A 12,783-nucleotide genomic window follows, 5' to 3' on the forward strand; every position below is an offset into this window, starting at 1 on the left:
CTTCAACTCCTAAAACATATTGCCACATAAGGAATGGTTCAAAATAACATATGAAATCGTACTGGTAACATTATGACATATAACTAAGTATTTCTTATGAAGTGGTTGAGTTGTACTAAGCCACTGTAGTAGATATATGACTATGTTTCTTGCAGGCAGGTAGAGCGTTTATATGCTTCATTTCTCATGTAATATTTACCGTACTGTACGGTAATTTAACTGATTTCATGAAGAAATAAATTCCGATATGATATAAGAATTTTATGTTTAGTTTTCAAAAGCAGAACTGTGCTATTTAAGATAATTAATCCAATTTTGATGTAATTTTGAGATACGAATGTTTTATGTGGTGTTCAATTGAATATTATTTATATATCTGATGTTAATTCAACATTAACTTTCAATCAAATTCGTTTTGTAATAAAAATGTAAAACAGCGAAAGTACTCTATAGGAGTCACTCTCCTGCCCGCCAATCACAAGTGTTCCTGATAACAAAAGAACATTCTTTTTACCTACTCTTTACATTTGGTTTCATAAATCAACAAGATAAAATATTTTGCTTATTTGCACACTGAAGTTAAGTGTACATCAGTCGATCATTGGGCAGTCCCATGGTAGAAATGTAAATTAATTTTCACAAATCCTTTAACGTTCCTAATAACAAAATTCTCAGCAGCATATACTGAACATGAGTCTTAAGAACAGATGTTGAAAATAACATCAACATTCTTGTATCATGCTGTCAGTTGTATCAAAATAGCTCCTAACTTAAATTAGTAAAAGATATATTTATAGTTTTCTTTTTTTACAACTTCACAATTCAGATAATAAAATATGACAATCTTGACAGGAATTTTGTGATTTCTTTTGATATACAAGTGTACCTACTCAACATCTTGATACACTGACAATTTAATTGCAGGAGATCTCAGAAAATCTAATTGGAAACTTGTCACACAATCTATATGTACAATACCTATTTTACAATGAAACACTAAAGAGATCTCTCATAAGCTTGTAATGAAGAAAATACATAATTTACATTCTCAAGTGGCAATATGACCTCATGTACATTTTGAATGTTACATTTATCATCTACTCAACTACTGAATATATTATCAGACATGTGTAATATTAGACCAGTCCATCAGTATCTATTACAATATACTAACACTGATTAACTGAAAAAAATAAATCGTATACTGAAAATATGTTACAAATTCTGATGCGACAAATAAACAATATTTGAAACAATGCTGTTATAGCACATCAAAGCTTTCTCTCATCCATTACACAGAATGTTCTAACCTCAAGGTCCTCCATATCAGTGAGCTTGGTATGTAACTTACAATACTGGGGATTGTATGCTAGTTATGTACCTTTTGTCTTCATACAGAGGAAATTTTCCGCAAAATATGTGATTGGTTTTGAGCCAAATAAATTAGTATTAAATTGTAACAAAATTAACATAATTCAATTTAAATCCTGCCCTAATTTAACCTCACAAATTTCAAGCACGACAATTAACAATAAGTCCCTAATAGAAACAAAAATAACCAAATTTCTTGGCTTACAAATTGATAATTTGATAAACTGGAAACATCATATTAAAGAAATTACCCCCAAATTAAATTCAACATGTCTTGCTATTAGATCTATGCAAGAGGTACTAGTAAATATCAATACCGGTACCTTAAAAACAATATACTTTGCATAATTTGAGTTTTGTAATAATATTCTGGGGAAATTCTGCAGATAGTAACAGAAGGCCAATATTCATATTCCTACTACAAAAAAGTAATTAGAATAATAGTAGGTGTCAAATCTAGGGAATCGTGTAGAACCATTTAAAAAAAAACTACAAATAATGCCCATAGCTTGTCAGTATTCATTAATGAACTTCCTCGTATGTAATAGTGAAAACTTTGTATGCAGAAGTTCATAGCATAAGTACTCGTAAAAAATGACTTTCATACTCCATTGACAAATCTATCGTGTTATTAAAAAGGAGTATGTTATATGGCAGTAAAAAATTTTAATAGCCTCCCTATGGATATAAAAATCGAACTAAAACATAAGATTATTTAGGACTAAATTAAAGAAAAACCTCATTTCTCACGCCTTCTATTCTGTAAGTGAAATTATGACATTCAACAATGCTTCATGATTATTTCTGACTTGTATTAAATGTTGAATAGAAACTGTAATGGACCCCTAGGTCCAAAATATGCAAGGATGATGATGATTATGACTATTATTATTATTATTATTATTATTATTATTATTATTATTATTATTATTATTATTATTATGTAGAAGAAGAAAGATGTTGTTTTTATGTATAAAGTCATAACTCTTTATTATTTTATTTGAACATTTCATTTCAATTCTATGTGACGTAGTAGGCCTCCTATCTGAAGGATATTACACGTCATGAAGGAATAGAATATTGTTATAAGTATTCGCGTAACTTAGGCTTCCGCGGTTGGTGTACATGGTTACAAGGTCTGTGGAGAAACTTTGGGGCTTGTATTGTATTGTCTTGATGTTGGTGGCTTTGTTGTGATCATGTTGGATAAGGAAGTTGGATAAGGAAATAGTATGTGAGGTTATATATATATATATATATATATATATATATATATATATATATATATATCTCAAGACCTCCCTCAAAGAAGGTTGTATATCAACGGGTTTTGCATATGATATACAACGTTCTTTGAGGGAGGTCTCAATTGGGGAGGACTTTCAATGATAGGTCGTAGATTCTCTTTCTGGCATCTGATTGGTTCTTTGTTGTCCAATCCAGATTGGACCTCAACAGACAGGTTATAGGTTCTCCTTCTAACATCTGGTTGGTTCTTTATTGTCCAATCCGGCCTCATGGTCTAGTGGTCAGAGCTTCTGGCTATAGTTCATGAGGTCCCGGGTTCGATTCCCGGTTAGAGTACAGGAATTTTTCCTTAAAGGGGATTATTCCTGTGTTCGTCCTGTGTGGAATTTAGGTTAAGTTTAGATTTAAGACCTCTCCTGGCACCACATTATCATAATCATCCTATCACATCATCGGGGTAATGTAACTCCGCCTTCCAGGCACCCCAACCTCAGAAGTGGGTTACAACTAAGCCATGGCCAGGAGAGAAGACCAGAAATGTCGAAAGACAACCTGGTGGCATTGGGGGCGGGGGGAAATATATATAACAGCATAACAGCATAACAGCCAAATTGGCAAACGACTTAATGCCCTAGTTCAGAGTTTATAAAATTACTAAATACATGTGCAAGGTCACTCATGTAGTCGCAATGCGAAGGGACAGGGAACCTTTCAAATTGCAGATTCAGAATTCACGGCGTCCCTCCTGGCGGTCTTCACTTGCCTTGTCATCGAACAACAGACGACAGTCTTCTCGACTCCTCCTGCACTGCGAAATGACACAGTTCATTTCAATGTGCAGATTTACACCAGCCATCTCCTCCTCGTTCCGTCCCGTGATTACTTGATCACATTTCCGTCCCCCTCGTGTATGTGGTACCTAAGAGGTTACGTCCATTTTCGGTTTTCAAAATTTTCTAGAGCTCCTTCAGTGGAGCAGCGTAACCCGGAGTGAGACTAGTGGCCAACAGGCTTGGAGCTCACATATTTAGTTTCGTACAGCCCCCAACCCCTTGCAAGGACGCGTTTGCGTACTTTTTAAATTTGTTCCCCCAATTTTCCTCTTTCGATTTTCGAGCCAAATTGGCTATTACCGTTTCGTGCCTAGACTTCTATCACTTCTCCTCCTAGTTGGTACCATCGTGTTACTATTTCCTTATCCAACTGCTCTGAGGATGGCCACAACACAGCGGTCGAAACATCAGCCACCAGCACCAGCCAACCTGGATGGCTCAAGTTGTAGGGGCACAGCATGTCTCTATTGCTTGGTCTGAAAGGTTGTGGGTTCGAGTCCCGCCTTGGGCATGGGTGTTGTGTACGTACTAGTTTAAGAAAGCGGAAAAAACATAAAACAGAAAAAGAGAAACGAAAAAGGTTAAAAAAAGTGTGTATTAAAACTTACAGTAAAATAAAGAAATGTTATTATTTAAAAAAAAAAGAAATAAAAAACACCAAGACAACGTGGTACAAGCCCTGAAGTTTCTCCACAGACTATTGTTATAAGTAAATTAGATTTTAATCTTCTTTTTTTGTGTTTTCTATTTGTTAATAACAATAATCACATTCAGTACGTTTATTTATTATTGATGAAGTCTGTGTAATGAAATAGTTTGAGCAACTCCCCATAAATCTCATACCGATAACAAAGCATATTTTAGAATATGAAAACAATCAGCAATCATAACAGTGATGAAGAAAATGACGATGGTAACCATTAAAATATGAGTTAGAAATGTTTTATCCATTACCAGTAATATAAATATGACCCACAATTGTCAGGTGTTAAAAGATTATCTTAAGCTTCCCTTTTATAGAGGTCTTGATTCGAGGTGAACATTCTGTATACTTGCATTAAGTAAATAAGTATGTTGCCATTGTTTTGATCAAGACAGTACCGATGAACAAAATATAACTCTTGAAGCTTGATAAGCTCAGAAGGAAACAGGGATATAAATTCCATTCAGGAGAAATGAGGCACAACCAGCAATGGAAATAGAAAGCAGAATGGGTATAGGCACATGCACACGAGTTTATTTTCCAAGCAACATTATTCTCATTACACTAAGACATTACACATTTCGACACTCTTTTTAGAAATGACTACAACCCTTTTGTAAATTGCTACCAAGGACAGAAACCTTATCGGTAGTAATTAAATATTATATTACAGTTATACAATTTTAATTTAATTTAACAAACAGATACACTTAGAAATATTAATATTTTAAGTATGCATTTGTGATGAGTTCGTTTAAAGGCAATGCACCAGATCCACTTGCGTGTTAGTTGTAATGGTTTTATTTTATACATGTTAGGCCAAGTCTGTATTTTAAACAATATTAGAATTTATTTGGCACTAGTTTAAGATGAACTTGGAATGGTTAATTAGGATCATGGCTGCCAGGAGAGCCACATGTTACAGGCAACAGTAAATCCTCTATATCGTCTTTATGATCCAATTATTATGAATGCATATCAGTTTCAGCTTTACAGTGATGGCTCTGAAGCAGAATAGGCCTATACTACTCCTCTGGTGTATACCATCCCTGTTACATTCCTCTGATGTTTTACTAAAAGTTTTTTTTATCTGCAAACGTATTCATGATTTCGTGGTTATTGTGAGATACTTACCTAAACCAAATGGTTTTAAAAAAACGAAACTGAATATATATCCATGTTGAATGTTTCGTACACTACTTTTAACACTTGAATATAAATACTTGATTAAATGGCGATCTTACTGGTTGTTAATTATATAAGCATGTGTGGCTTACAGCTGTTTCGGTGCTACTTGACACCATCCTCAGAGCCTACTAGATCTCGGCGCTATCTCAACTTCACTGCCTATTGTGTGGGTGCGTTCGTGTGATTAAGAGTTGTGTCAAATGTTCTGAAATTGATCTGTGTGTTGAGAATTTGACACTAAAACACACCATATACCTGGTAAGGTTTATCTTGTCTCAGTAGCAATAAAACCAAGTCCCTTCAAATGAGGGTGGAGATTATAGGAGGATTGTAAATTTTCAGGATTCCTCTCAAAATCTTGTTATTGTACAGGCTGCCGGAACTCAGTTTCTTGAAAGACAAGCTCAGTGACGGAACTACACAGTACGAAGAGAGATGTTTTGTAATTTTATTTTGCGCTACAGAATGTATCAACTAGTCCCTTCCGCCACTGGATGGATAGACAGAACCGCTCCACTTCCCCATCGCCATAACGACACAGACGAAGTAAGACATATCGCCTTTCTCTCTCTTTTCACAGTGAGACAAGATTCATCACACAACCTTTAATCAAATTCTCAACACACAGATCAATTTTAGAACACACACGCTATTTGACACAACTCTTCATCACACGAACGCACCCACACAACAGGCAGCGAAGTTGAGATAGTGCCAAGATCTAGTAGGCTCTGAGGATGGTGTCAAGTAGCACCGAAACAGCTGTAAGCCACACATGCTTACATAATTAACACGAGTAAGATCGCCATTTAATCAATTATGAATATATATGTCTTATTTTTTGCTTTTCTGACAGATAATTGCAATACATGATTATATCTATAATTCGTTTTGTTTTTCTAAGGCACAAGTAGGCCTACGTTAAGTTTCTACCATCTTAATTATATATGCAGCATGTTTCAGGTTCGTGTTCACGGTGTGAAAGATATATTCCTGGGTTCATTATACGTTAATGTGATTCAAATAAAAAGTTCAAATTTATGTGGTTAAGAAGTTATTTATACAAGAAGTCATAAATATCTCTTGCAGTGGCTGAGTGGCCAGACCTTGAGCCTGTCATGCAGACAGTCGATTTTGTCTGCGTTGTGAGCTGTGTAGTGGGTTTTGTGGGCGATACCACGTTATGCACTGCGAAGAAATTAATAAGATTCCAGTAAATTTGAACTCAATAAAAAAATTCAGGCGCCACATAAAAATTGTTAGGCACCATGGCAACCTAGCTCCCAGGATTTGTATACCCTACATAAGTATCAAAATAATTGGCTTCAGTATGCTAACCCAACGTCCAGATGAAGAATCCTTAGGCCAGTCTTGGATTACAAACCAAAAGGGAGATGACTGGAACTCCTCATGAAGGGATGGCAAGAAAACCTCTGTAGACTGAAACGGTTCTTTTACGACTAAAATATATCAGGATGATGATGATGATGATGATGATGATGATGATGATGATGATGGTCTTCAAATACAGAGTGAACCGTAAGTAATGTCATTAATTTCAGGAAGTTATTCTTTGTGATATTTCGAACATAAAAGTTTAATACAATTTTGCTTGTTTTTGCTTCCTTTTTTAGATAAAATTGTTTTATATTAAACATTTCATAGCGTGTTTTGGGAAAGCCTTTAATTTAATTCCCAATATGCTCAGTCAATTTAAGACAACAATGTCTTAATACGATAATAATAAATTATTGAAAGAACTTTAGTTTTGTCTTTTAAATGTGCAGAAATTTTACCTGAACAAATGTAATGTTTCGTTCTGAAAAGGAATTTTAAAATGTTACATTTGCTCGGATCAAATTCCTGCATATTTAAAGGACAAAGCTAAAATTCTTTCAATCATTTATTATTATAAAAACTGCTCTCTTAAACTGATTGAGCATATTGTTAACAAAATCAACAGCTTTTCTAAAACACGCTATGAAATATTTCATATAAAATAATTTTTATCTGGGAAAAAAAGCAAAAAGGAGAAAAATTATATTAAATTTTTTTTATTGAAATATCTCAAAGAATAACCCCCTAGAATTATGACACTACTTACGATTCACATTGTGTATTGTATATTACAAAGGATTTTATCATCAACAAAATAAATAATTTCTCCGAGTGTAAATACAAACATGTCACAATTCAACTCCTGAAAGAACATTTTTAAGAAGTTGAAAGAAAAAGTAAAAATAAGTAAAACAATTATTAAAATAATGAGTCATATGAAGATAGCAATAAGACACCTGGAATAGAAGCAGTAGTAGAATACATATTACCTAATAGAATTTTATCTCCAAAGATTTCACGTAAAAAAGTCCACTGTGCAAAATCTGTCAAACTGAATTGAATACGTACAGTCCTATCAGAATACTAAATAAAAAAATCTCCTCAGAAACAAACTAATTGAATCAATTTGAATGAAGAAAATCGCAATGAGCAACAAGACAGCAGTACGAATACTGTATAGGAAGTATCTTGAACTCATTTTTATGTAAACTTCATTTTACGATGCTGGATGACGTATATACGTCCGTTGATGTGACATATTAATGAATATTTAAATACTTATATAGTCACAATCATGCCATAGTATGAAAGAAAAACCTCACAACCTCAAGCGGGATTCGAACCTGGGACTTCCTGTACTCCGGTCAAGTGCTCTACCAACTGAGCTATCGAGTTCGTTTCACGCCAAAGGCTCGAAATTCTCCTCTCATACTGGCGACTCTGTTATAGAATACTGTCCATAGCGTCTGATCTAGTCAGCACTGCTTATGGGTGGAAAGAAACATTGTAAATGTAAACTTCATCTTACGATGTTGGATGAAATATTCATTAATATGTCACATCAACGGACGTATATACGTCATCCAACATCGTAAGATGAAGTTTATATTTACAATGTTTCTTTCCACCCATAAGCAGTGCTGACTAGATCAGATGCAATGGACAGTACTCTATAACAGAGTCGCCAGTATGAGAGGAGAATTTCGAGCCTTTGGCGTGAAACGAACTCGATAGCTCAGTTGGTAGAGTGCGTGACCGGAGTACAGAAAGTCGCAGGTTCGAATCCCACGTGAGGTTGTGAGGTTTTTCTTTCATTCTATGGCATGATTGTGACTATATAAGTATTTAAATATTCATTTTTATGTTTGAGAGTGCAAACATATTAAAAAAGGGAGGAAAGAAACCCAGGGGTGATATCACCAAAGTTCAAAAGGAATAGAAATTTCTGTCCAGAACCTGCAGGATTTTCAGACTTTTGTACAATGATGTACCAGTACCGGTATTTTCAAATTCCGAAATAAACAAAGTACGGTAACTAATTTCTTCTGAATATTACCTGCATAATATGTACAAGATGAGTGACTTACAGTAATACTGTATGCTTATCTAAAATATTAGATCATCCATCTAGTACCAAACATTTTAAACCAATCATCTTGAAACATTTGCATTACATTATAGGAAAATAATGACAATATAGTGGGAAGTGTAGGAAGAATTCATATGAAAATACCTATGCCGCCATCTTTACAGTAGATATGTCAGTATACTAGTAACTCAGCAATAAAATTGTCTCACAAACGAAGTAAATGCGTAAAATCGATCCTTATCACATAAATTCTTCCTGCAGCGATTTTATATTCTTGCTCTGTTAATTGAGTACCGGTACCATACTACTTCAATGCCTGTTTGCATCAATACTCATCATTTTGGTTTACAATTTAAGACAGAGATTAAACAAAAATACAGAAATGAAAAACATTTTGTAACAGTATCCTGCTATTCTTGCTGTGACTGGTAAACTCTGGCACTTTGTAGTACCATTCCAACAGTCATTAACTTTATTGTCCAGGATAAAGGTTACACAAGGAATTTGTGTGACTTGCTCACATAGTTTACACATATTGCACAAATTTCCACAAGACACTAGTTCCGGTCAGTGTCCTTTCAGCTGGCCTGTCCTTTCCATTCCTACACTAGTTTAAGTACCTTAGTTATAGTGAACTGTCTTATAAATACTACCCGACAAGGTACTGAATATCATTGCAAACAGACAATAAGTTTTTAATTAGTCTACTGTTGAAGCCATCCCATCGGCATGTTGTTAGTTGGTGAGCATGGTTAGTTTGATGGCTTAGCTTGCAGTGCTGTCTTAGCACTTGATGGACTGAGTGGGTTATATTTTTTTAAGAATGTGTAGGTCTTACCATGGCCCCAGATTTTCCCATCTCCCCAGGCCGACCTGGTTCACCACGGAGACCCATTGGGCCCTGAAAAAAGGACAAAGGAATTTTCTTATTAAGATTTATTTAGTTTAGTTTAGTTATTTATACCATTGAACATATACATGCAAAAGGATTTGTCAACAGTAATCTCACTAGACGTTTTGATTTATCTAGAGAAAATCAAAACTCGAGTGGGATTTAATTGACTATTACACGATTAGAAGAAAGTATATAAAGATTAGAAGTAACGAAGTACTCCAATACAATAAAATATTAATTGACTTACGAAAATACAACTGTCTTCAAATGTATTATTGTACCATCTCAACATTACAAATATTACGCTAGATGCATGCTAGATGTCAGTAGTGAGTTATGATTACTAGCAATGCCTTCTCGTCAAGAGGACTAATAATATAATATAATATAATATAATATAATATAATATAATATAATATAATATAATATAATATAATATTATATATATATATATATATATATATATATAGGGCTCTTGCTTCTCGTCGAGAAGTTCTCTATCTATACACGATGGCAATGTTACTAGTCAAGAAGGCTTTGTTGATTCAGTTTCAATTTTATTAAAACAGTTGCATTCCACTTCAATTATCCGAATCCCAGTAATCAACGTCACTTGACAGATGATTTTCAATAAATCTTAATCTTAAACAATCTCTGATACGTGACTATCCATAATATCATATAGCAGAAGCTATAACATAACCTAACTAATATACACAAGTGTTAGAAAAGTTTTAATTAACGACGATGACATAAAAAATAAACATGAATAATTTTAAAAGGAATAATTATTGAATGTACAATTTTCAAATTTGAATGTGGTTGGTGGTTCAATTGATGTTATATTGGACGTGTGCGTAATAGAAGTGGAACTTGTTGATTTAGGCCTACATGGTGTATTCAACTTATTCAGGATTTCCGAATGGTGCTCTTCATTTATTTGTAAATAGGATTTCAGAAGATGCATAGGTATGATCAGTGATTTTCATTAATTCTAGTTCTTGAATGCCAATGCGAGTCATATTTGAAACTGCTGTGCATTGACTGGAGTGGTTTGTAATTTTATATATATATATATATATATATATATATATATATATATATATATATATATATATATATTTTTTTTTGACGTCCAGACCAGCGCAGTTTCAAATGTTGGCAAACAAAGAAACAAATGCTAGGGACACGATAAAATTAAACAATGCTAGGGACGCGATAAAATTAAACAAATGCTAGGGACGCGATAAAATTGTGCAATAAGCAGCCATGATTGGTTGAAATACGTCCTTTCGTACCGTTTTATTGGTCAAAAGTAGTATGACGTAGTAAGAGTGTAATAGTCAATATAAAATTATTACATTAAGGGTATATGCACGTGAATGACCACAAATAATATAAGAAAATGCAGGCTCTAAATTTCTAAAATTGTACAAGAAAATTAACTCACAAGTGGACAAAAATTACAGTGAACCATAACAAGCTTATTAAAACTTAAATATCTGATAAAAGTATAAAAAAAAAGTTACTAATAATAATTTTTTAAAAGCCAGTTTTATCAGAGTATGAAAAAAAATGTATGCAATTATATCATTTGGTAATTATAACATTGTTAGAGTTTCTCTGACATCTCTAATTTTTTACTGCATGTAATAAACACTTATTTCTAAAAAGTGGGCTATTCCCAGACATGTAGAGTTGTTGATTTTAATACATTTAATTTTTATGTGTCGTATATAAAATATATTAGAATTTACATCTTGTTTTGTGACCTAATTTTTTTATTTTTAAAGATATGGGCATTATTGTAGTCTACTGTTTACATAAATGGATGTGAAATCATTGTGCAAATTTCAGCATTGTACCTCTAATGGTTGTGGAGTTATGAAATAATATGTGTGGAGAAATTGCAAATTTTGGGAAATTTAATTTAAAGTTAAAAGTGTATGTCCATTTAAATAGCACAAATAAATAAATAAACTATATAAACGATATATCACTGGATTCAGATAGAATTTTATTTTACTTGTTTTTACTCCTAAAAAAACATAAAATGTAATATTTTCATTAACACTTCCGGAATTATTGAATTATAAAGTAAGGTAACATTTCAAGTATGTGATATCTGTTAACGTAATTCTAAAAGTAATGTTGGGCGTTTTTTATTTTGATAAATTGAATACTTTCGAACTTAAATAAAACATATTTAGTGGATAAATCTATCTCCTCTTACAAAATTTAAGTTTCACGCATCACTATTTTTTACAGCATCTCTGATATCGTTAGAAAAAAATACGTTTCAAGAATTTTAAATTTACATCTATAAATGGGAGAGAAATTAAAAATAATATATACAACTTGAAAATTTAAAACACGTTGTTGTATTTGAAACTTCTCTACCACACTTTGTACTGAATAAACTAAGAGCAATTACAATTGAATGTGGCATCACTGTCACTTGGAAGATATTTTAATTGATTCTGGACAAAATGAAAACAATATAAATACTTGAGCTTATAGTGATCCAGTGTAGTTCTATAAATCAATGAATAAAAAAAGTGTTTTCATAAAAAAGACAAGCACTTTTTCCGGACTAAAAATCTAATACAGACTGAATAAAAATTAATATTTTACCATGAACTAAACTTATGTTAAAACGGCTTATATAGCTCTTTCAATATTTCATTCTCTTTTTTTCTGGAAGCTTAGAATGGCAAACTGAATAGCCAGATACTGAGATGATAATTGTTACCGGTATATAGTAGGGAAACTTACTGGTAATCCCATTGGCCCTGGGTCACCTTTTGCTCCTTTTTCTCCCTGAAATGTAAGGAACGTGTGTCAGAGCTTATCAAACACGATAATAATGAATGAAATGAACATAACAAGTTAAGATTTCTGAGGTTATGATAATCAGTTTCTTGCTTACAGGTTCGCCTTTGGTTCCATCCATGCCTCTGTCACCTTTAATTCCAGGGGGGCCTTGTAAACCGGATGTGCCTGGGGGTCCTGGTGGTCCAGGGGGACCAACTACCTGGAAGTCAAGTCAGCACATTTTCATACTATTTAATGGCGATACGTGTTGCTAACAAAAGAAGCTTTTCACCATGCATGAAGG

At 33.3% G+C, this 12,783-nt stretch overlaps 1 protein-coding gene across 1 annotated transcript in view; it reads right to left on the minus strand.

Moving 5' to 3' along the window:
- Nucleotides 1-12,783, minus strand: part of LOC138711659 (collagen alpha chain CG42342) — a 135,204-nt gene that overhangs the window by 16,249 nt on the left and 106,172 nt on the right. Inside the window, exons 20-22 of the mRNA XM_069842790.1 lie at nt 12,595-12,699; nt 12,441-12,485; nt 9,609-9,671 (exon numbers count right to left, since the gene is read on the minus strand). Of these exons, the coding sequence (XP_069698891.1) occupies nt 9,609-9,671; nt 12,441-12,485; nt 12,595-12,699 (213 nt within the window). The remainder of the gene's footprint in view (nt 1-9,608; nt 9,672-12,440; nt 12,486-12,594; nt 12,700-12,783) is intronic.

This window comes from Periplaneta americana, chromosome 13, assembly GCF_040183065.1.
Source record: "Periplaneta americana isolate PAMFEO1 chromosome 13, P.americana_PAMFEO1_priV1, whole genome shotgun sequence".
Classification (NCBI taxonomy): domain Eukaryota; kingdom Metazoa; phylum Arthropoda; class Insecta; order Blattodea; family Blattidae; genus Periplaneta; species Periplaneta americana.